General features: G+C 52.4%; 5 protein-coding genes across 5 annotated transcripts; 2 read left to right on the forward strand and 3 right to left on the reverse strand.

Moving 5' to 3' along the window:
- Positions 1-9,188: 9,188 nt before the first annotated feature.
- B0H65DRAFT_159646 (uncharacterized protein) lies at positions 9,189-9,918 on the forward strand. The gene has a single exon (XM_062821214.1). The coding sequence runs from the start codon at positions 9,372-9,374 to the stop codon at positions 9,846-9,848; it is 477 nt and encodes a 158-aa protein (XP_062683010.1). The 5' UTR covers positions 9,189-9,371; the 3' UTR covers positions 9,849-9,918.
- A 1,892-nt stretch (positions 9,919-11,810) lies between these two features.
- Positions 11,811-13,547, forward strand: B0H65DRAFT_159754 (uncharacterized protein). Its single transcript, XM_062821216.1, has 3 exons — positions 11,811-12,213; positions 12,278-12,928; positions 13,007-13,547. Exons 1-3 carry the CDS (start codon positions 11,950-11,952, stop codon positions 13,412-13,414), a joined length of 1,323 nt encoding a protein of 440 aa, XP_062683011.1. The 5' UTR covers positions 11,811-11,949; the 3' UTR covers positions 13,415-13,547.
- Positions 13,548-14,642: 1,095 nt separating this feature from the next.
- B0H65DRAFT_159682 (vacuolar protein sorting-associated protein 74) lies at positions 14,643-16,605 on the reverse strand. The gene is made up of 4 exons (XM_062821215.1): positions 16,055-16,605; positions 15,627-15,873; positions 15,055-15,515; positions 14,643-14,924 (listed from the first exon to the last, which is right to left on the reverse strand). The coding sequence occupies exons 1-4, from the start codon at positions 16,307-16,309 to the stop codon at positions 14,835-14,837; spliced, it is 1,053 nt and encodes a 350-aa protein (XP_062683012.1). The 5' UTR covers positions 16,310-16,605; the 3' UTR covers positions 14,643-14,834.
- A 653-nt stretch (positions 16,606-17,258) lies between these two features.
- Positions 17,259-20,010, reverse strand: B0H65DRAFT_461750 (surfeit locus protein 6-domain-containing protein). Its single transcript, XM_062826613.1, has 3 exons — positions 19,588-20,010; positions 19,362-19,445; positions 17,259-19,274 (listed from the first exon to the last, which is right to left on the reverse strand). Exons 1-3 carry the CDS (start codon positions 19,606-19,608, stop codon positions 17,748-17,750), a joined length of 1,632 nt encoding a protein of 543 aa, XP_062683013.1. The 5' UTR covers positions 19,609-20,010; the 3' UTR covers positions 17,259-17,747.
- Positions 20,011-20,366: 356 nt separating this feature from the next.
- On the reverse strand, positions 20,367-22,946 carry B0H65DRAFT_159794 (uncharacterized protein). Its single transcript, XM_062821217.1, has 2 exons — positions 22,626-22,946; positions 20,367-22,560 (listed from the first exon to the last, which is right to left on the reverse strand). Exons 1-2 carry the CDS (start codon positions 22,784-22,786, stop codon positions 20,448-20,450), a joined length of 2,274 nt encoding a protein of 757 aa, XP_062683014.1. The 5' UTR covers positions 22,787-22,946; the 3' UTR covers positions 20,367-20,447.
- Positions 22,947-23,891: the final 945 nt, after the last annotated feature.

The following is a 23,891-nucleotide window of genomic DNA, read 5'->3' on the forward strand; positions in this document are numbered from 1 at the left end:
AAACTTTGAGAGGCCGCCTACAGGTAGAAGGCGAAATACAGTACTTTACAAGCCAAGAGAAGTACAGTACTTACACGGGATTGAGTGAGGAGACTCGAGCAAGAGCGACGGAGGGTGGCCGATGGGAACGGACAGGAACGGAGTCTGCATTTCAATTTCATCAGTCGCTTTCACACTCACATGCACACCCCGCTAAGCCAAAAGAAGAAGTAATGCGATGGTGTGAAGGGAGCTGTGGGAGCCAACGGGGGTCTGATGGCTGACTCGACGGACAACGACCCGTCTGGCTGATGGCCGCGCATGGCTGACCCTCGCGGAGGACAGAAAGACGGGTGGACGGGTTGAGGGGCCCCAGCAATCTCCCCCCACCACAGGACATCCATAAGTCCAATCCATGCATGGTAAAGTATAGAATTGGATGGTCGATTTGGGTCGACATCTTTTATCTGCTTTTCTGGGTGACAGCTGGCTCGCTCCGAATCAGATGCAAAGTCAGACATGGGGTCTGGCACGTTCGCTGCATACACGTGTTGCCTACCGGTACGGGCTGTGTGTTGTTATGCGGCGACACATTGCGCGATGCTCCAGACGCCTAGTCTACAGCTCTCCTGGGATGTTTGAAGTGAGCATGTGGATGACACGAAGACGATTTTGCATATGTCTACATGGTGGAGCGGCAAAGCATTTGGTGAGTATGGATTAACCCTTCTGCCCGAGCACATAGCGGGAATATTTCGGATCCCGATGGTCTTTCGCATATGATGTTCCGTGGGGATATAGAGGGGACCGAATACGTCCGTACGCAGTACCTTTTGAGCCATGCTATATCATGTGGTATGAGTTGGTCATATAAGCTATAGTTTGGTAGATTTGGCTTGCGACATGAGCAAAAGAAAATGAGAATTGGGTGGTGTTATTGATCACGCACGTGCATAATCGACCCGCATCCTCGTCTTTGTGATAATGAGTCGTCGTTAGCTGATGCTCCGATGGTCGTTAACAAATTCCGATGGGCGTTGAGCACCGAACCGCTACCGGCACAGGCCGAAATTGCTAAGGAGGGGTTGCCAGAACTTCTCCACTCTCCGGTCCCCACACCGTTCATGGACGCTCGAGTGGAGTCCAGGCGCCTTCAACCGTCAGCCTGTCACGGCAAATGCCAAATCACTGCAGTGAAAAAGGCTTCACCACACATCGACGACGGAACGCATATCGGCGGTGAGAAAGATCCTAGGACCATGCGATGAGGTACTACTTAGGCAACAGTAAAAGTCCAAGAGGACACTTTTGTCTGGTATCAAATAACTGCCCGAGGACTGAAGAGCTTGACTCGTGTATGAGTACACTACTAGTACTCGTCAGGTCTACAAAGCCGACCGTCTGACTAGTTGCGGATGACGAGTATAGGTGCACTGAGCCGCCGTCTGATATCTTTTCGGGATGCAGTTGAGGTATCGATACTTCTCAAAGTGAGCCGAAAGTTTTGATGGTCGATGGACCATTGCAACTCCGTGGCTGTCCTGGACCCTCTGGGTTCCAGTCATCTCCGTCTGTTCAACTGTCGATCCCGATTGAATGCAGGCACGCAAAGATTGGTCCAGCGAAGTCCCTTGAGATCAGTCCGGACCCTGTGGCTTGAAAGCTGTCGCCACAGGTGTCGTCGGGTTTGCTACCTCTCTCAGCTGCACCACCTTGTACAAATCGCGACGACTGGATGGCCTTTCTCCGATCTTCAAAGTCCCATATCACCTCGGCGGCTCAGCCTACCGCGATATCTGGATCCCAAATCTAGACCCCGCGATGCTCTCGCGAGGTCAAGCCCGCCCAACCAACACACTCTCACACAGCAGTCACGGGCAACAACAACACCTTCCAGTGTGGCGGCACGGCAGCCGAATTTGGCACAGCACTCCCTCCGTACAAGTAAGTCGGGATTTGCTTGCGGACGGGAAAAAACACTAGCGAGATTCCTCCGAAATTTCCCTCCGCCATCGTCGATGCACCGTTGGAACCGTACAACACACACACCGTGAGTTCACAAAGGCCCGAGGAGTCAACAATCAACAAGCCCTGGTCCGAGTCCACATTTCCCAGCGCTGGGGGTGGATTGTGTGTCGCGGATCCCAGGGGTAGGCTGGACGGTTGGATGCCCGAAACAGATAAGCCCAGCGGAGTTGGGAATCCACAACGGGCACCACGACAAAACTGAATCGACAAAAACTCAATGACGTCACAGGCGCTATTTTTTTTTCTAGCCCACCGTCTCCCTTTCCCCTCTTTTCCACGGGGAACATGCTGGGTCGGGGACTTTACCGAAATCGCACTACAATTATTGCGCAAGTCAACAGTTTGAAAGCCAAAAGGCCTCATTGAGAGAATCAATGGTATAATTTTTCTGGGCACCAAGGGAGGGGAGGATCATTTCTTTGTGCAGGGGGGTCGCTATTCATTCCTCTCGTCGCACATGTGCCGTCTCAAGCCACGTTATGGTTTTCTTCGACATTGGGCCGCCAGATATAACCAGGGGCTGTATTAGGGGAAGCATTGACAATCGTCTTGGCAAGACCCGTGTTCGGGACGAGCGTCGATCTTGGCCCGTCTAAGTCGCAGGTGGTTCTGGAAGTCTTCTGCCACCGATTTCACACTGAATTCGAACCGCGAAACACGGCAGCGACCCTCTCGGCCGGAGCCAAAACTGACATGCCTGTGAGAGCTGTGACAGATGATGGGAGATTAATGGCCGTGCGCGAAACGTTTAAAATCTACGATCAGTGTCTCGCTTCCAGAACGTCTGTACTCTGGTCAGATATTGGATACCGTCCGAATAGTCAATGTCGCATCCACCGGCAAATTCAACACCTCTAGTGTAGTATATATGAATCTCGATATATCTACCGATCTACCCACGCCGTTCAGACGACTGAATCAGACCTTCATGGCTTCTTCGGATTCGCTCGCTTTTTGCTTTGCTGTCAGAGCTGCACAGCTGGTGGATTTGGCATAAATAACAGCAACAGAAAATACCAGCCTCGCACGGCACAATGCTTGTTGACGAACAAGAGGGTTCGCGCAGGTGAGCGGCGGAAGCAGGGCTTATACAAGGTTACTGCAGGTACGGTCTGATGAGATGAAGTTCGGCGCCCCCAGCGATTTCTGTAATTTGAGATTTCTGCTCACCCTCCCGTTCAACGGACAAGCCAACCCCGTCTGGAGCCGAGTCCCACAACGCGCCCGACCTCCATGGACCGACTGGCGCGGCCGGGAGGGGTCCTGTTCAGGAGAGGATAATCGGTCGGTCGGCCGGCCGCGAGGACAATGCCAGCTCGGCTATAAAGGTGCAATGCCGTCCTCCTTCGCGATCCGAATCACCGCGTCCATTGTGGTCAGCCTCGCCCAAATAATGACGTCATGGTTCTCCAGAGAGAAATTTCCTTCTCCGGACCGCTCGACTCCGCTGGATAAAAGCGCCAAGTGGTGTCTCCAGTGTGGGATGCGTAAGGGGCCAGATTGGGGGAGGCCCGCTTTCAGGGGAGATTGAGAAAGGCTCCGGCCCGGGGTGTCCACTGCGTGTGAGTGAAAACAATAGTGGCCCTGCTAAACCTCCTCACGCATCGCTACGCGGCACTGCATTGGAGTGGTGGATCGAGAAAGAAAGAATGAGGAGAAAGCACAAAAACACAAAAGAAGGTGTATTTTCCCCAAAGTGTATCTTTGGCGCCATCACTTGGCGCATAAGAGCAGTTGCAGCCCGCTTGCCGTCCGATTGTCACCCCCCGCAAGACCGGTCACGGGGAACCAAGTGTAAAGTACATACGGTTACCGTAATAAACAATCGTTTCAAAGTCGTCTTTTCCCCCGCATCGCGCTGAGAGGTTGGGCGTGAGATTGAACCCGAAACAGAGGAAGGAGCCTTTTCAGGCGGCAGCAGCATCGCCTGATAGCGTAGCCGCGGCTTGAAATGGGACCCTCTCATTCGCTCTAGAGCTGATGTGGCTGCGCAACTGACGTCATACTCGACTGACGCGCAGCAGTGGATTTGGTAGCGCGGTGTATCTGTGTGTCTTTATTTCCGGGTTAGGGATAATGCGGTAGACCTTTTCCGCTGCTCTGGGTCCAACTGCGACTGATTGTTTCGAATGCGAGCTGAGAGTCACGAGAAATTCAGTAATTCCCATTTCCATCCCATCTTTTAGGTACAGCCCACCAAGCTACCTCTACCTAGCCGCGCACACCAACTGTTGTCTGACAGTGGTACATCCCGTGATCCAGTGGTGTTCAGCGTTGCCTTTTCCATGTTCAATTTGGGTCAAAAAGATACTTTTATACTTTCGATTTCCACTCATGTTGACCTTCCCCTTGGGCATCCTAAAAATGGCCTCTCACTGAGGATGGAACACCTCTAACAGGTGAAGTTTACCGCCTTTTCCGAAGCAATTCGGGGCCCTGTGGGCTTGAGCCTGTGACGTCATCGTGACAATAGCGCCGGGAAGTTCCTCGCGCCTGCACGGGCTCGCTGGCTCTTTTGGGCGAATTGGGAATGGCATCTTACAAGGGCAGCTGCCCTGGGTGGAAATTGGCGTACCGTACGGACCATGAAGTGTAAACTGTGTCCCACTTGGACCGCAAAGTCGACGCCGCATTAGCTGCCTTCTCCCTTCCCCTCCTTTTAAACGCTCTCACACACTGATTCGAACTGACAACTTCACACAACGGAAACGCGCTGTGCACACTCACGGCGTGATTGTCTCTTTGAGCTTTCTCCTTGCCGATCAGGGTACTCGTACAGATTTTTACGACCCGCGCGCGCACAATTCTGTCTTGGTGCGATGTTGCACGACTGCCTGTGAATGAGGCACGCGGGCGACAGAACGCACATCTTTCACCATCTGTCACCTCTCGCGAATCGGCTCTTATCAACCACCTCGTCCATCCCAGAAGCTGTGAGAGAACACCACGGGACGAGAGGCACAAGTGTCCACACAGCTCATGTTCAAAGCGCACGGTCCCCCACGTGTCCCCCTTCCAATCGCGTTCCTTTGCCAAAGACGGGTTACGGTACGTGACACAGAAACATCAAGACCAGCAGAAGCACGGCTGGGCCCATCTGGTCAGCCTTACCGCGATCTCTTTCCCATTTCAGTCACTCAGTCAGTCACTGTGTAAAAGAGACGTTACATACTCACCAGTCGGATCTTCGGATGCCTTCTACATATTGTACTCTGGGGCTGTAACACGGTCCGCCGTCCCCTGATCACGTGGGTAAAACGGGCATTATCATGAAGGGTTGCATTACCGGTAACGGATATTGGAATCTCAAACCCCTCGCGCGCGGAACCCTAGATGTCAGCGCTACAGTATGGATTACGGACGAGAGGAGCGGGAATCGCTCTCGCGTGGACTGTTGCGTCTTTGCAATTTACGGGTCCATAACGAATCCCTTCTCATCTCTTCACAAACCAGACTATTTGTTACATGCAGATTTCACCAGCCGCCCCTTGTCTGAAAGCACAGTACACAGTGGCAGTAACATAGCGGCCCGGGACTATCATCCATTGAAATCGAGATCGGACGGATTCTGCTGATGTCTGCAACACATGGGATGACAGGCCCCTTACAGATCACGTTCCTGATACGACACCTGTCAAGCTATAAACAACATCGTGGACTCTGGACTCACGTCCGAGGCATCCAGAATATCTCACGCGGCTGAGTGCGTTGATATGCTTTTGCAGCTGGACTTGGTCGGTTCTTCTTACCATTCGTCTTTTTGACCTACGAGCACATCTTCACCTCTGCGTTGCTTTCGACATTTCTGCGGTTCTACGCCATACGATGCCCTCCATTATGCTTCAACGGCTACTTTTACCTCTTTCATCTCAAAGCTGCAAGTGTTATCAAGGTCTACAAGGTTTCATTGGAGAATGATCAACACCCGCATCACACCATTCTTCTGTAATCGAAAGTGTCTATCGTCGACACCGATAACGATCTGTTCCGAAAGATCACAACGTGTACATACTGACTTGCAGAAGCTACAATACATGGTACGTATGCGCAAAGCATGCGGTAACTCTGTATCCCTCAACCATGCGTGTAGTGTACATTACAAACCTGCACATCTGTACAATTGTCCATCCCACTGGGACTCTATAGTCGAGTGAGAGCCTGGGAGCCGGGTCCTATTTTTAGTGCCAGGAAGGGCGGTGATCGGCAGACGGAATGGAGGAGCAGATCTGGTTTTTCTTTCCCTCGTTGTTAATACTCTATCGCTGAGTGGTTGCTCGGCCCGGCAACATTTTCCTGTCAAAAAACTTTCCCATCTTTTCTTTGCAAACTTTCCCATCCGATCTTTCCTTGACATGGGACTTTCCCCACTTTGCCATTGCGGTTCTCTCTGCGGCAGTCTACCACTACCGCCTAGATGTACATTATGTACATATGTACACTGCACTTAAAGGCGGCATGGGATTGTTCATACACACAACGGACTTCCGGGTCGGTGACAGTTCACTGCCATGTCCTCTACAGTCTACATCAGTCTGAGCATCGTGAGTTTTACGGGTTTCTACGGTAAAACGTCGACTGTCGACTGTCGAGTGACACATCGCAGCAGAGACCAGCCATTCACGATATCTACCGAAGGACTTCCTCTTGTCGACATGGAGGCTATGTTTCCGCAGACACATGAATGATTTCGCAAAAACCGCAGTGCGTATGTAGAAGGTATGGATGGCGTCGTTTTTTCCCCTCCTTCTCCGTCATTTTCCGCGGTGCGTGGATGAGTGTCGCACTGCTCTCGAATAGCGAATTGTCGTTGCAGAGGGATACGTCGTTTTGGGTTCAGAAGCAAGATCCGTTTGGTCAGTCCGTTGGGAATGTTCACGAAGTTACAAACTCGCTGTAGCGGCGATATTTGTCATGTACCGACCAACGTCTATCTGCTGCTTTTGCAGAATCATCGCCATCAGACTCTGCCTGTTGACGCCGTCATTAGCTGCAATTCGCTATGGGTATAGACGCCCTTAGGTGTAAGGCTTAGAAACACAGAACGTAGGTACGAGTATACCTACGAGTCCCTGCGCTCAAGATAATGCGGTTTGCTCTTTTTTCTCTCCCTTTGTTTGAACCTCACAACCCGGGAGGACCTTTGGAAAAGATTAGGGATGCAAAGAGGTTAAAATTGCATGAGTATAACAGATCTAGGTTGACAAATATGTAGGAACAAACTCCGGTTTGTTTACCATTCCCATGGGAGTTCCCGAGTCCCACAACTTAAACCCACACCCTACCTTAGTACCGGAACGTGCTTGCCAGTGCATGCGTGATAATGTCCTGAATACTTCATATAACATATGCTTACGAATCCCCAATGCCCACACACTTTTGACTTCTACGGAACTCATACGGTTATCCAAATTCCAAGTCTTGTGAGAACGGATGTCTTCGTCATAGACTTCGTGTTGCAGAGACTTTGCCGAGGATTCGTCACCCAACTCGACTCGACTCAACTCACACACTGCCTATGTAAGGCTCTTCCCTCGGCCTCTTTCGATGCGCTATGCTGCCGTGAGTGCCGTCATATACATATGCAGACCTTTACGAATCTCAACTTCCATGTGATTCTAGGAATATTTCTCGTGATATCATCATCCACTGCTTTGGTAACGGAAGTTCTCTTCAGGCCCGATGGTACCCGTCCATTTAGGAGGTGTGCCTTACAGTTGTTGCGTTGTGGCAAAGTTCCATGCTTCTGACACATCCAACAAACGCATGCAAATTCAAGATGACTAACTGAAAAGACGGGTCTCGTGGGCTCTCAACACTTTCACTTTCAGTTACGCAACTTTGCAGCTGAGAGTCTGAGCAGGAGGCGGGAGGCGGGAGGCATGTGTTATATGTCCCCAGACATATGTCTGGTAGGTACGCTGCGCGCCTCCTACCTGCAACTGATGTGCCAGACGGGACTTCCCCATTGGATCATGAACGTACCGAGGATGATCCAAGGTCTCCAGAGGTATGGTATGGCATACCGTACGTCTATAAACTCCAGCCGCGTGTCTTGTAGGCAACACTGTATACCGTACAGGTAGGCTTCAACCAATGGGATAATGGCCGTATCTGTAGATAGACGCGCAGCTTGAATCCCTCAAGGTTCTTTCTGAGGGATTATAAAGACTCAAGCAGTCTGCAAGGCTACTGCTACATGTGCCTTACATCTGTTTGGGAACAAAAGTGAGGCTGTCCAATTCCCCAAACTCGTACGCCCCGGGTTTACACAGTACCTTAGTCTGGCCCAGAAAACTGGTATGGAGCTACTGACTGCGATGTAATGCTCTCCTGGCAGTCTGCAGATTAGATTCGTTGCCATATCATGTACAATGTTCCATAGAACCAGCAAGCATCACACACATGGCATGGGATGGCTCACGTCTATCAGCTGTCACATGTCAGCTATCAGAAATCCCAAACATAGCTCGAAGTACATGAAGCTGCCTGCGCTCTATCATGCGCTGCGCTTAAGCTAGATGCTAGAGAATCCGGTTTTGGCGACATTATACACCGCAATGACTCCGAGAATTTGGGACTCGGCGCCAGCGCAACGTGGACAGGACAGATGCTGTGGGCAGGACAGATGTCATCGCAGGGACAGATGCCTTATCAGAATAAAGGGTCCTAATAAAATTAAACGAAACCTGTAATGCTGAATGTGTGCTTGAACATGGCAGAAGACGGGAATCAGCCAGATCCCGAGTCCCAATTTCCCCCGAGTCATTGCCGCCGTAGTGTGGTTCGGCGGATGGGGGTTATCTCCGACACATTGGTACCTGTCATCACCGACCGGCTGGGCCAGCTTTGTTTCCCGTGACTTTCCTGCCCGTCCTGGATGAAGGGGACATTGTGGGTAGCGGTCTTCCTCAACTTCTCCCAAACATCAAACTTCAGGGAGGGAAGAGTCCACGCCCAGACTCCAACCTCGTGGACTTGACTTCCATAATCAATCCCCATAGGGTGTCTAATCCAGCCTTGGTTTATTTCTTAGCTTGGTACGAAAAAGCCAGATCCTACTAGACTTTGGAAACTGGCCGAGATGTTCGCTGATAGATGCTATAAAGTGGCATCTTGAAGTTTTCAGGACGAGGGAGGAGATGCATCTGTGGCGTTTGGTTGAGATCCTTTATGTTGGACATGGTCGAAATTCTACAAACGTAAACTGGTTGCTCGTTCCCTGAGGCCGATGAAGGCTTTGGATTGCCCTTGTTCTGTCTGCCCTTGTTCTCCTCAAGCAGAAGAACCACGCTAACGAACAAAACAGTATTGTATTGTAGATGGCCAAACCGACACCAGCTTCCAATGCCGGATATTGAGTCAACATGACCCGGCGCTGGAGCCATCACCGATCGACGGCAGTTCCATCTCCGGCTCCAATGTCCCGAACTGAAATATCAGGTCGGATATCGGATTCTCTGCTTCCTGGTTCTGTGTGTACTCGGCCGTTGGCCGGCTATTTCCAGCAACAGGCCTGGGAAGAGCGAGTGTCCAGCCCAAAGTTCAAAGTTCTGTCCAAGGGACGGGATGTCTGTCGGCCGAGACTATACCAATTGTTGCTGTCTTTTGTCATTTTGTGTCTTTCCTCTTGTCATTGCCATTGCCATTGCCAGCGGCCGCGTCTTCTCTGTTGGCTCTTTCTTTCTGAACTCATCGCGGCAAGACTGAAACTGCATGTGGTGCAAGCCGCCATGGGTATTTCCATCCTTCCACTTGCTTCCAATCTGTTCGCGAAGACTGTCCAGTCCGAAACGAGAACTCTGCCATGTCGCGGTTGTTCCTTCCGTATTCCTTCCTCGTAGGTTGTGTCCACCCCGTACCTTTTTTCCCCTCTTCGTTCCTTCCACTCCACTGCCCCCTGTCATTTTGTGTGTTTCTTCTCGTCCTTTTGTTCTGCTATGCTCTGCTCTTTCCTTTTGTTGTGTTCTTTCCTTTACTCAGATCAAGTACACCTGTTTAGAAAATTCTTACCTCTGGCCCCCTTGCCCCGGCCTGGCCCAGCTTTGCCCTGCCCGTAAACCCGGACATTCAACCTGTCCATTCTGATTTGATACATTTTGGTATCTAACCAATCTGTTGGGAGGGGTGTTAGTGAAACGACACCGAGCCGAGAGCGGGCGGTTACATGACGATGATTCTTGTGCGCGAGTGCTTGAAAAGCAAAAGCTGATCGGAAATTATAGGGTTTACGGGTCACGATGCTGGGTGTGTTTGATGGCGGCGATGTTGATGATTTACACGATTTGGGTATTTGAGGATGGGGTGATGGGTGATGTTGATGTTGATGAGGGTATGGAAAGTATATGGTGAGTTGGAGGTAAATGTCCATATTTCGAAGAACATAAATGAGCGAGAATGGAAAGATCTCAGGGGGGAGTATGAGACAAGTTGATTTCCTTCTCATCACTCTGAGTCTTCGCAGTCACTCATGGAGATGATAGAGACGACGCCCAACCGTTGCCCATACAGAAAGCAGTTGATATTCCAGCACAGTAGCATTATGAGAATCCTCACGGATGATCCGCGATATGCACGTGCTCAAGATCAACTGTCTCAGCCGTCCCATGATGAAGTTCGGATGTAACTGACCTTGTGACGAACATGGCCACAAACAAACGGGCACCTGCCACTGATCAGTCTGAGTCTAACTCGTGGCCAAATGATTGGCTAATTGATCAATGATGAGGACCGTTTCTGAGAGTGCTTTCAATAAATCGAGAACGAGGACTGATGGATATGGTCTATCGTAACCAGAGTCCAGAATCTGGTCGCTTTCTATGAGGTCACTATATACCACCTCCTTTTCACTGCCTCACCGTCCGGAAGATAGGGGCTAAAAAGGGCGTTAATAGACGGTGAAGAGAAGCAGTAAATTGGATGGATCAAAAAGTAATTGTTGACCGCTTCAGGCTTGTCCCATTCAAGCGTCTCGGGTGCCCGGTGCTTGACCCCCGGGAGACCAGGAGACAAAGTGCAGTCGAGGCTCTGGAAAATGTTGGGGTCATCACTATCGGCTAGCGAGACCACCCCTGTCTTATCGCTTATCAGTAACAGCGCAGGACGTCAGCGCATTGGCCGATGTGCTGTCCGCCCCCATCGCCCCTAAAGTCAGGCCAACCGAAGACCATCCTATCCAGACAGTGAATCACAACGGCGCCGCGGTCGAGGTGCTTGTATTGGATCTTTTTATTGTGATGATCCTATTGTTGCTGCACCGCTAAAACTCCAAGAACGCCGGTGGCGGAACTCCGACTCCTGAACTTCAAACAACTTGTCATCACGACCGATACGAAAGAGGTGGGTTTCTCTTTTGTCTTCGAGCGCATTCAACCTTACCCTCTACCTTCTACAGTACAAACCTCGGTTCATGATTCCCGAAAGCTGACATCTCTTGTTTCCATCAAAAGTATCCGGCAACTCTCTCACCGAACGCCATTATCTCGTCAGCGCTTTTCGCGACGCAAAAGAGTCCAAAACCGAAGGCTCCTTTTTTGCCCATTCTACCCACCCGCTCCATCGAACGAGACTAGTCCGGTGTCGGACCTCAAAACGAAGCCCGAGTTGATTATCATCAGTTATCGACAAGTGGAAGAAACCCTTTGATTAGGAAAGACTTCACGATGTTTTCCGCATTCACGGGCAGGTCGCCAGCTCCCGCTGCCGCTCCCGCAGATGGTAGTGCTCCTACGGCGGAGGAGCAGCCAAACGATGGAAACAAGCTATCAACCTTTCTCTCCATTCTAAGGAAGTGAGTAAATAACCAACCGCGCATTGGGGAAGCCTCGGAACCAAGGGTTATACTGCCTATGCGCATGCCGAACACCGGCGATGCTGGTGTCATTGCCCAAAGCGGTGTCTTGGTATAAGACACACACGTACGACGATACAGTCTGCTAACCTCGTATGTCCCTACAATCCAGATTTATTGGTGTCGCCGATCTCGCTTCTGTACGCTTCTCTCTTCCCTCGCAGCTTCTCGAGCCAACACCCAACCTCGAATACTGGAACTATCTCGATGCGCCGAACGCCTTTGTTGCGATTGGTACCGCGGACGAGCCGGTCGATCGCATGCTGGAGGTGCTGCGGTTCTGGTTTACCAAGGATTTGAAATATGCAAAGGGGAAGCCTTGCAAGCCATATAACTCTTGCTTGGGCGAGTTCTTCAGGGTAGGTTTTCCAGCCATTGGAGGGCGGCAATGAGGAGAGCTCGGCTGACTGAAGGCGTCCGTAGTGTAACTGGGAAACCGAAGATGATGCCCCAAGGATCAACACCAAGGCTCTAGAGGACACCATCAGCCGGCCATCGAGCCTCAAATCCGGCAGCTCCCGCGCCGCATCCACAGTATCCGTGCCCGCCACGAACCCGAAACCGTCGAAACCCGTCCGGATTTCCTACCTGACCGAGCAAACGTCTCACCACCCGCCCGTCAGTGCCTTTTACATTGACTGCCCAGAGAAGGGCCTTCACGCCAAGGGATTCGACCAGATCACAGCCAAGTTCACCGGCACCTCGATCAAGGTGATGCCCGGCGAGCACAACCTCGGAATCTTCATCACGCTCGAGAAGAGGAACCACGAGACATACCAGTTGACACACCCTCCCGCTCATCTGGGAGGTATCCTCCGTGGTGCGCTAAGCGTGACGGTCGGCGATATGGCTTACATCACCTGCCCGGAGACGAAGCTCAAGGCGATTCTCCGCTACTACGACGACGGCTGGCTGGGCCGGACCACGAACAAGGTCGAGGGCATCATTTTCAAGTACGACCCTGAAAACGACGACAAGATGCAGATCAAGGATGTACCGCAGGAGGACATTCTGGTGCGTCTCGGCGGTCCTTGGAAGGAGAAGGTGGTCTTTACAGTTGGCCCCAAGCCCTTGGTAAGTTTTTAGTTCTTCCTTCACCTCCCCCATCCCATCCCATCCCATCCCAGACCTACTAACCCCCCTTTCCCACAGGACTCCTACCCCCCCGATCAACAAACAACCATAATCGACATCGCCCCCCTTTCCGTGGCCCCCAAGGTCCTCCCGCCCACCGAGCAACAGCTCCCCAACGAGTCCCTCGCCCTCTGGGGTGGAGTCACGGAGGCGATCCACGCCAAGCAGTTTTCCCGCGCGACCACGATAAAGCAGGAGCTCGAGGAGGCGCAGCGAGAGAAGGCCCGCGAGCGCGAGCGTAAAGGAGAAAGCTGGCAGCCCGTCTTTTTCGTTACGGCGACCGATAAGGCTGGTAAACCGGCGCTGACGGAGAAGGGACGGGAGGTGCTTAAGAGAGCGCAGGTGGGGGATTGGAGTATGAATGGGATTGTTGAAGAGGGTGCTGAGGTTAAGGATGTCGCGAAGGTTGCGGAGGTTGCGGAGTAAGTGGGTGGGATAGAAGTGGCACTTCGCTTTGCGCGGCTTAGAGAGAGGGAGAGAGTGTGGGAGGGAGTCTAGCATGGCATGGTCTGGGATTGGGATGTGTGTGTATGCTTGGAGGAAAGGGTTGTAGGATTGGCTATCTGGAGTATTTATAGCAGGAGGGAAGGCAGGATCCCTTGGTATAGAAGGGGACGACAGTCGTCGATGCATTGGAAGCTCGTTCCTTGGATTTCTTCACTTTATCGGTCTTGCTTTTGCTTTTCGGGGGATGAATGGAACGGGTTTTGGAGTTCGCACTATCATTTACAGTATTTTAAACAGGAACAACAAGAGAAAGGCGCTCCTTGGTTTCATGATCGGTCGGTCCGGTCCGGTCCCGGTCTCGCTGGCAGGGCTTCGAAGGGGAGGGAGGCCCATGGACCCCGTGAGGAGTAGATGAGATATACAGGTTGCTCATTACAGTATATATATGTATGTATCAAGCGGGTTGTAATCATTCGGAATCAGAGATGTGGATTTTGAGATATATAGGTTGCCCATTACAAGTACATAATACGTGTGCCGCGGGTTGTAACTAGATGACGGCGTTGGTTTAATATCAGGTTACGCATTTACGAACTGGCTAAAGCAAACCAGATAGCTTTTAGACATTAGTCACCGAATATCTGGCCGCTCTGCCCTCAAGGTATATCCACATCTTCTTTCTCTAACCGTATCCTGTTCATATTCCATTACTTCCATGAATAAAGTAAACTGCTAGACGTACAAAAAAGGTGCAACATCAATCAATGTGTAAAAACCACTACGCTTTCACCCCCCTTCCACCACCCATTCTTCAAACCCGCTTTCATCTTTTCGTTATCATTTTTCTTTTTCACCAGCCATGCGTCTTTACTTCCCTTCATTGCCCATGACCATACATTCATCCATCTATCCATTCACCCAGTGCAACCACACCAAATCGTCGCCTTCTCCTCCAACCCCCCTTCCCCCATTCCACCACAAGGAGACTGAGTGGGAAAACGAAGAGGGAAATTAAAAATTTTCATCATCATACCTACCCTACCATACAAGGAGACGGGGTAAAGATATTAAGTAAATAGTAGGCCCTGCGTTGGTGGTAGATCAGGCGCTTCGCTGCAAACGAGAGAGAGAGAGAGAGAGAGGGTATGTGTGTCTTGCCCCCCCTGCCGAAAACAATGTCGGCCTTGAACTGACGCTTGCTTTGCTCGCTCGCACACCCAACGCCCTCCTCTTGTTCGTGATCGTGAAAAAGACAAGGGTTTTGTGCAACTCTTTTCCCCACTGACTATCACTCACCAAGCACAACAACACATCATTCTCGCTTTTCAGGTTTGTTTCCCACGCTTGTTCTCGATCGCTGGGTTGTTGGTTTTTTCACGATCTATCTCCTGCGCCACCTCTAGAGCAGAGAGTCAAGGCGAGTGAATACGCTCAAGCAAGCTGCCACGACTTCAAGCTGGAGCTCCTTGTCCTTTGCTTTGTTGACCTCCTATTTTTTGGTGAAACATATGAGGTTAGTAAATGCATGCCATAGTCTCTCTCTCTCCACTCCGTTCGTTTTCTTCTGCTAAAACCTCTCCAACGAGCAACCAAAGCCAAACCAAAAAAATTAAGCTCACCTCATTAATAACCTGCGGCAAGTTCGCCCCCACCCCACCATTCCCACCGGGCAACGGCCTCGCCGCAAACGGCCACTGGCTATACTGCAACAGGAGCTCGTCCGCAATGCTGAAGGCGTTCTCCCTTGCCTCGTGGCCGAGGGTGCTCAGCGCGTTCTCCAGCACGTTGGCCGCGTGCGCGGCGCACACCATGGCGATCGTCCGCACGTTCCGGAACTCGAGGTCTTCGGGCAGGTACTGGGTCGGGGTGAGCACGACGGTGCGCTGCGTCAGCACGTTGCGCACGCGCCGTCGGATGTCCTCCTTGGCGGCGCCCTCGACTACGGGATGCGTGGCCATGTCGAACAGCAAAAAGTTGCGCTTTTCCGTGCGGAGGATGCCCTTGTCGACTAGACCCTTGGCGAGCCGCTCGCGGACTTGTTTGAGTTGGTAGCCGATTTTCATTAGGTTCCAGGTTTCGCCTATTTGCAATTATCATCATGACATGTCAGCTTGTTTTGCTTTGGTTTTGGGTATATGTGTACGATGCAGAGGAGGAAGGGGATGGATGGGGCAAGTAACGCAAAACGTACCGCTCATCAAGTCAATCCAGGAGCTGACGCTCATCTTCTCGCTCGTCTTCATCATCTTGAGGGCCTCGTCCAGCAGTACCTCGCCCGTAAGAGTGTCGTCGATGACTTCGATAATTCGGTCCGCCAAGGGGAAGCGCCGCCGAGACGAGTCCTTTTGCATGCTGATGCGGCCGCGGAAGGCCAGCTCAAGAACAATGCATCCGCGAAGAGCGTAGGAAATGTTGTCGTTCCAGAATGAAAGATAGCCCTGATGGGTGGTGTCTGGTTAGCATACTCAGAGTCCAAATCGTCAAAATGTCAAGCAGCACGTGGCGCATTACAAAGGTCGACTCAAGCCAAAGTCAAAAGACAGCGCCTTTGGTAGGCCCCTACAGCATATGAAGGGATGGTGTCACAAGACTGAGAGAAAGAGAGACGTGGGGACAAACCTCGCGATCCTTGATACCAAGCAACAGCACCTCCTCCATCAGCGTTAGCTTAGGCTGCTTGCTCCTCTCTGCGCTCTCGCTCAGGTCGCGGGGGTCGAAGGCGATCCTGTGTCCGTTCTCGCCCGTCTCGTAGCTCGTGTCAGGCCCAACGTCCCTCGTGTCGGAAGCGCCGCCGCCGCCGCCGCCGACGTCGCTGCTGCCTCCTCCGCCTCCTCCCGCGCCCCTGCGCCGGGTCAAGCCTGATGTTGATGCCATCTTTTTAGTAAACTGTTTCTGATGTGATGATTGGCGGCGCGAAGCGAATGTGGTCGGCCGAGGGTGGGCGTGTATGTGGTATTATTTCCCCGTGTTTTCGCGGACAGGGGGAATTGAAATAATTTCGGTTTCGCGGTAACACGTGGGGATTAGGATGGGGGATTGGGGATTCGGTAGGCCTGGGTGTAGCCTGTGTTTCAGAGGAAAGGGTAAGGCCGACTAGTAGAGGTAAACTAGTCGATCGGTCGTCCCGGACGTGGAGGTCCGTCGTTCGTTGTCGTCGTCTGGGGGGAGAAACCGGTCTTCGGCGCGGCTCTTGATGACGCGAGTGTTTGTCGTTCGCTAGTTAGTTGGTGTTCTCTTGGCTACCTCTTGGAGGACCGACGAGGGGGATGGTTTGGTTGAGGCTGAGTGGTGGACTCGGGGAACGGGTTGGTGCTTGATGGGTCCCTCTTTTCAGCAGTGAACTCTGTTTGTGCAGCGGTCAAAGAAAGCAGAGGTGGGATCCCGATCCGCGCGGCGGAGTCTGATCGGGGGCAAGAGCCAATCTCAGGGTCCAGTTCACCTGCGGCGCAAAGGGGCTCTATCAAACCTTAACTCGATGCAGTTGGGGATGACTTTAGTCCAACAATGTATTTCCACAGTAAACACGTCTCAAGACAGCTGTTTCTTTGTCCAATGCTAGGGATGAAGTAAATGATCCCCTTCCAAGGCTGTGGGACGGGACACCGGATGCTCTGATAACGATAAGGTCGGCTGTTAGTACCTGTATCAAAATCCATGTCGGCCTCCAGATGCCGTGTTAGTGCTCCAGCAAGAAATGCAGGAGGAACCAACCACCCGGCACTAACAGCATCTCAATTCACGGTTGCCTGAACAGAGAGCGCCTCGGCATCAGATGCCGAGTCTTGATAGATCCTGGTCTTGTCAAGCAGTAAAGACGAGCTATGCATCTCGAATCACCAATTTCAAGTCACCGAACAACCAAAGAACCCTCTATGAGCTGATAATCACTTTTTGACTCCTTGCAGATGCTGCCTCGCTGAAGAAGAAGAAGGGGGACTTCCGGTCCCTGCCTCCTCCCTTCGCCACCACTACTAAAAGCTAGCTAAGTATAAAAGAACAAAAGACAAGGCTTGCCCAGCCTCGTGCCATGTTAACCGCTTGTTGTGATCTGGTCCAGTTGTGATATGTACGTGTGATATGATCTCTTTTTCCTTTCCGACCGTGCAAAAAAAGAGAGAAATCATGAGGAAAAACAAACGCCAAAAACACCACCAATTACCCCCTCCCAAGAAATATGTACGTAGCGACAAGGCAGAAGAATGGGAAAAGGATATGCCAGCCTCCCGAGCATCTGCCGCTATGCAGCAGCAGTGGTATCAACATCTCTCTCCAAAAAGACAAAACACCCCTTGCTGAGAACCATCCGACGCGCTTATTTCTTCTTGCCACCGAACCCGCCCTCGAATCCAGGCCTGCTCTTGCCCTTGGAAGCACCCTTGCCTCCGCCCTTGCCGCCCTTACCGCTCTTGACCTTGATGCCCATCTTGCGAGCCTTCTTCTCATCCTGCTTCTTCTTGATGTTCTCCTCGCGCTTCTTCGACCTGTCGTACTGGGCCTTGGCGACGCCCTCCTTGCGCTCTCTCCACTCGTTGGCGCTCTTGCTCTTCGCCTTCTCCTTGCGCTTAACAGCCTTCTTGAGGAGGTGCTCGTCGTCGTGAACCTTCTCGCCCTCGGCACGCTTGCGGGCAGCGAGCCACGTCTCCTTCTCAAGAATTTCCTTGCGCTTATCTTCAGGCAGGGTCTCGAGGCGCTTCTTCTGTGCCTCAAGCTTGGCAAGCTTGGACTTGGCGTCCATAGGGCCCTTCTTCTTGGCTCCGTCGGACTTGACAAAGGCGGCGTCACGAGAAAGCTGAACACCATCGGAAAAGGCGAGACGGCCGAAAGCAAAGTTGGTATCAACATCGTCCTTCTTCTTCTCACCACCAAACGTGGGGCTGAGCATGCTTAGGGGAGAGTTGCGCGAGCTGGCAATAGCCTCTGACCGCTTACGATCCTCCTCCTCCCTCTGCTTCTGTCTCTGCTCGCGCTTGTGGGCCTTGCGCTTGGCCTCCTTCTCGCGACGCATCTCGATAAGTTCTTGCCTGGTGCGGATGGGCTTACCCTCGTCGTCCTTCTCAACCTTACGAGCGGCACGGAGTTGCTCAATCTTGGCGGCGAGACGCTCGCGGAGGACGGTGGTGTCGGCGGGAAGCTTGAACTTGGGCTTTTCCGATGGGGGGATGGCGGAAGAGATCGAGGTGTTGGCGCTGGCGGGCTCAGCGGAACCGGTCTTGTCGCGGCTGTCGAAAACAGAAGATTGCGCGGATTCCTGGGACTCGCCCTCGTCCTCCTTTGTTACGAGACCAGACACATCAATGGGAGCCATATCGTCGTTCTCGTCGTCCTCATCGGCTTCGGTGGAAGGCTTGACTTCTTCGGCGGTGTCGTCCTTCTTTTCCGTCTTTCCACCCTTGCCCAGTTTCGCCTCGAGCTTGGCCTTCTTCTTCTCCTGCTTGGCCAGTTTGGCGAGTCGCTTGGCCTCCTTTTCTTGCTCCTTCTTGCTCAAGGGCTTCTCGGCGGGGGTCTCGTCGGTGACCTCTTCGGCGGTGGGGGCAGCCTCGTCGTCCTCCTCGGAGAGTTTCTGCTTTTTAGGCGCAGACTCTTCGGCCTCGGCATCCTCCTTGACAACTCTCTTCTTCAGTCCTTCGAGAGGCTTCTCCTTCTCGACACCGGGGATCTCAATGTCGACGTCGCTGTCTTCAGTGCTGCTCTCCTCCATATCCTGGAGCTTGCGCTTGTTGCGGGCGCGCTCATCCATGACCTCCTTGGCGTTGCGGTTGAGTTCACTGTCGGGATCGAGCTTCCCCCTCTTAGCAGCTTTCGCCTGCTCCTTGGTTTGCTTCTTCATCTTCCACTGATCCTGTTGGCGGGGTAGTTGCGATCAGCGATGTGATCGAAGCCATTTGACGCCAACACTGCATGGCCAGGTTATGGGGAAAAAACGTACACTCTTGTCCTCGCCGTAGTACATCTTGGCTGGGATCAGCGACAGTAGACCGTCAAAGGCCTGGGCGTGAGAACGCAGGCGCTCCTGTTCGTAGTCGCAAGACGGCATGGTCAGCGTCGGAACCATCGCCATCCCAGCTTGGCCACAACTACCAGGCAAGGGTTGAGGGGCATCGGCATGGGTATCACCGTATCGGTGGTGTGCATTCCAGCGCCGGTCTGCTTACCTGCAAATCGGTATCCGCCATCTTTGCACACGCTTGTTTTCGCTTGTACGATTCGACCTGATTGATTTCGAGTCGCTAATATAGAGACTGAGGCGATTCAAGACAGAAATGCGAATCTGGAATTTCGCTGCGATGGGTGGTGATGACGAGCGGGCGGAATAACAGTCGAGGTATGTCGAGGTATCGAAACGAAACCCAGGCGGAAAAATTGAGATAGTGGAGGGCGGGTCTGTTGTGGTCGAGCGACTGCTTGTCGATGAATTTTTGTCGCCAGTGGATTGCAGTGGAATTTTAGTGGATTGTTCCCATCAGTGTGGAGCCCCCCAGTCCCTTGCCCCACACTTTCACGGTTGTGGTTCTGCCATTCTGCCAAAGGCGGTGAACTCGTACATCTTATCGATCTTATCGCAGTTACCAATTCCAGCACCATTGAACTGAACTCGTACGTACAAAGCTCTATAGAATCCCTGTTTGAATCTGATGGTGGCATGTCTCTAAACAAAGCCTTGACTGGCGCAATAGCAGCCCTTCATCATTGTTACCATAGTTTGTTTGATTCCTACTTAAGTGATCTAACTACCTTGTTGACAAGGGCCATCAGCAACATGGCCCATCAACGATACTGCATAACAAGCAATAGAAGTTCTCTTCATATAACCCAGCCTGCTCTTTTCATGATTCTTTTCCTTGCCTCATAAAATCTCCTGGCCCTCCTGTTTCCTCTTTTCCCTACAGCAAACCATAGTGCCATCCCGAGCCCACCCATATTCCAGGCGGGTTCCTTCCTTACCGGTACGCCGAGCGCTATGCACACATATCTGGTGTCTCCTTATATACACCTGAAAGCCCAAATTTAAGGCCTACGAATACAGGTACTGCGACAAGTTGAGCCGCGGACGAGTTGCTGTCGTGCCCAAATCCGCTTCTCCATCACTCTCCGGAATGATCTGATCCTCGCTGCCCTGAAGGGGCATGTTCAGGGCTCTAACTTCAGCAAAGTCGACCAACGGCAACGGAACGGCGGCGGGATCCACCGGAAGTGAGCCGAGAGATTCGCTTGGCTTGCTCGATTTACGTGCGCGGACGCTGCTAGGAGGCGTGGCGCGGGGTGTAACTTGCTTCAGAGCCCGGGCTCCCATGCGTTGCAACGGAGTCAACATGGGGGTGCTTGGATTCAACGATGATCTACGCATCGCAGCAGGTCTCTCTTGGGTTGAGGAAGGTGTGGGTAGACCGTCGACAATGCGAGCACCGGGTTTACCTGGTTGATACGAGAATTGCCGGAGCCGAGGGCCCAGCGGGGTCTGGGATTTCACAGTCTTCTTGGTGATGGCTTCTTGCGGTGATGATCCAGGGACTTCCACTTCGTCCTTGGCATCGCTGCTGGCATCAATGGCGGCAACTGGCATCACAGGAAGAGACGGCTCCTCAAACTCTTGCTCCTCCTTCTCCTGAGACACTGGTTCAGAGGACGATGACTCCTCAACAAACTGAACCTTTCCGCTCCGACGACGAGCCTTTGACGAACTCCATACAGCATCCGGAACGCTCCGGAAAGCTTCCTCGATAGAATCATCCGACATGATGAAAGACTCCGACTTCCTAGCTGCCGCCTTCTTCGCCTTGCTTTGAGGGAAGAACTTACTTTTCTCGGGGGTAGCAGTGACGGCATCTTCCGACACTGCGTCTGCACACAGTCGCGCTTTCTTTGGCGGTCTTGTGGAGATGGCAGGGTCAGTGTCCGTGAATACCTCGAATCCTGCTCCTGTTGTCTGTCGTCGGGATGTGACGCTGGATGTGTCGTCAAACGAAGCCAGAAGCTTCGATATGGGCTCACTCTTGCGTCGGCTGTTTTGAGTTGTGTAGCGCCGAGTAGGAGCTGCCGATGTTCCCACATCCTCCACATACGGTCTCGGCAACGGAAATACGATAGGGCGAGGTTCGGTGGTCGCCTCTTGTTCACCATTGTCAGGCTCGACGTTGAAACAGTTGGGGTCCATCTCTCCGAGGGGAATCCGGCGGTCCTTGAAGTACTGGTCGATAGGCTTTCCCATTTTCTTGCCTTCACCGTAAGCGGAAGTGAAGACCTGGCTGATCCTTCTCTTGCTGGGGGAGGTTGCTGTGATAATGATTCGCTCCTTGGTGATCGGGTTAACATCACCAACAGCGATGGCGCGAGCTAGCTTGGCATCGATGGGTGCGCCGATGTACGGCATAGTGTCGACATTGATAGACTCGTCGGGTTCTGTCAAGCACACCACCGCTTGCTTCTCTGGGCAAAACACGCGTTGGTAGATGAAAGTCAGTTCGGCCTGCTTAAACCTTTCGAGATAGTCATCGGGGACTCGGATTTTGCCGTCGAACTGGATCTTCTTGACGATACGCTCAGGCGTCTTGAGCTTTCGAATCATGCGGTGCGCCGTCTTGAGACCCATGCTGGGAAGGCTGTCGAGGTAGTCGCAGCCGCTGAAGATGGCCATCTGGCGGAACTCGGCATCCGTCCATCCCGTCAAGGAGATCTCTCGGACAGCACAAAACTGGCTGCGGTTGATTTCGATACATTGTCCGTACTGATCCATCTTGGTTAAGAGGCGCTTAGCTCCAAAAACCAACAAATCAGAATCCTCCGAAACAATGCCACTGATGATGCCCTGGCGCTCGAGGTAGATCAACTGTGCATCTGCTTCGTACGGCGCAACGACATATGGAACATTGGCCTTTTTCAGCTCGTCGATCAGATGGCGGGCCATTTCTGGTGTGACGTCGATGGCCTTTTGGAGTTCAATGTGGGCTTGTGATGGTTTGCCGGCCTTGAGGAGTTCTAGGCCTGTCTTCCTGCTCGCCTCTCGTCTGCTCTCGCGGTCCAGTTCCGTCTTGGCCTTGCTGGGAAGATAGTCGCCGTCAAAGACAACATAGGGCGTCACGCCAAAGTGCTTGAACATTTTGACGCGGTGCATCGCAAAGTCGACATATCTTTTTAGGGGTTATATATCAGCATTGAAGTCAGACAGTGGATGATAGCCTCGACTGGAACCTACTTGCGGGTTGGCTTGCCTTGAGCCAAGTCAATGGCGCAAGCGATAGCACCTCGATGAAGCCATCCATAGCCGTCGATGCCCAGCGTTTCGCCCGCGTACTTCCTGAGTTCGGCAGGGCGGTGGATGGATTTTAGCAGGGGGAGAAGACCGTTGATGCCCATCTTTGCTCCGGTGACGAAAACGCGTCACAGGCGCCTTGACAAGCGCGGCAGGTTGCAGCAACCGACAAGTTGAACAAAGGTTCACGCGACTGGCGAGGCCATGGAATTTTCCTCCCTGTTCAATGGCGGCAATTGCGGTGAGATATCGAATGCCGGGTGAATTGGTGATGATGCGGAGGCTATGTATGTATAAATGGGCGTAGTTCCTGCAGTCGAGGACGCGTGTATAAATCCGTACTGTGGTAGTATGCTGTGCGTTAATGCGAGTTGCAAATGATGTGCCAACCCACTGTTTTGTCGATGTTTTTGTTTTGTTTTGTTTCAAGGAGAGTACTTGAGCGAGCGATGGCGCGGTCCAGATATGGCTGAATGGTTGAAAGACGTGCAATTCTCACCAAGCCACTGGAGGATTGGCGAGTTTGGAGGACGGAAATGCAACGACCTCGATTTGAAGCGAGGGAGGAAGGTGAGCTCGAGGTGGTTGCTGCGCACGGAAGAGGAAAGGTGAAGTTGCAAGTGTGAAGCAAATCTGGGCGGGGGACGACCTGACAAGGGCTGCTGCGGTCCCGTCTCGATAGGCGATAGGGCCGGTGAAGGGCAGGCAAAGGGCAAAAATTGGTGGTGGAATGGCAGGCACTGCCAAAGGTTCAGTTGCAAGTGCAAAGAATGGGAAAATGGAGCCGATCCACGCCTTCCCGCCCCGTAAAACGACGTAAAATCGCCTGGGGTGGCAGGTTTTCCATTTCCAGAAAATGGAAGCGCGTACCGCGTCGTTACCCCCGCGACCAGACTGCCAGGCAACATGCCTGTCAATCGCTGATCCATCTGATATATGCGGGGCGTTCAGGGGCACCCAAGCACTGGCTCTGTTTGTGTACAAAACATAGAGCTTGGGACATGTACCTACAGGTACCTACCTTGACTCGACGAAGTGTCTTGCATGAGCTTGATTTACACCTCTGGACACCGGTTTTCAGCAATAAAAGAGGTATCTGAGTGCCGATTACTCTATACTGCGATGAAGTGTGCATCTAAAGCCCCAAAGTGTAAATCTAGATACCTCAACTCTCGGACTTGAGAGCGGGTTGTGTAGGTACTGTGTAAG

The sequence above is a fragment of the Neurospora tetraspora genome (assembly GCF_033439725.1).
Source record: "Neurospora tetraspora strain CBS 560.94 chromosome Unknown B0H65scaffold_3, whole genome shotgun sequence".
Taxonomy (NCBI): domain Eukaryota; kingdom Fungi; phylum Ascomycota; class Sordariomycetes; order Sordariales; family Sordariaceae; genus Neurospora; species Neurospora tetraspora.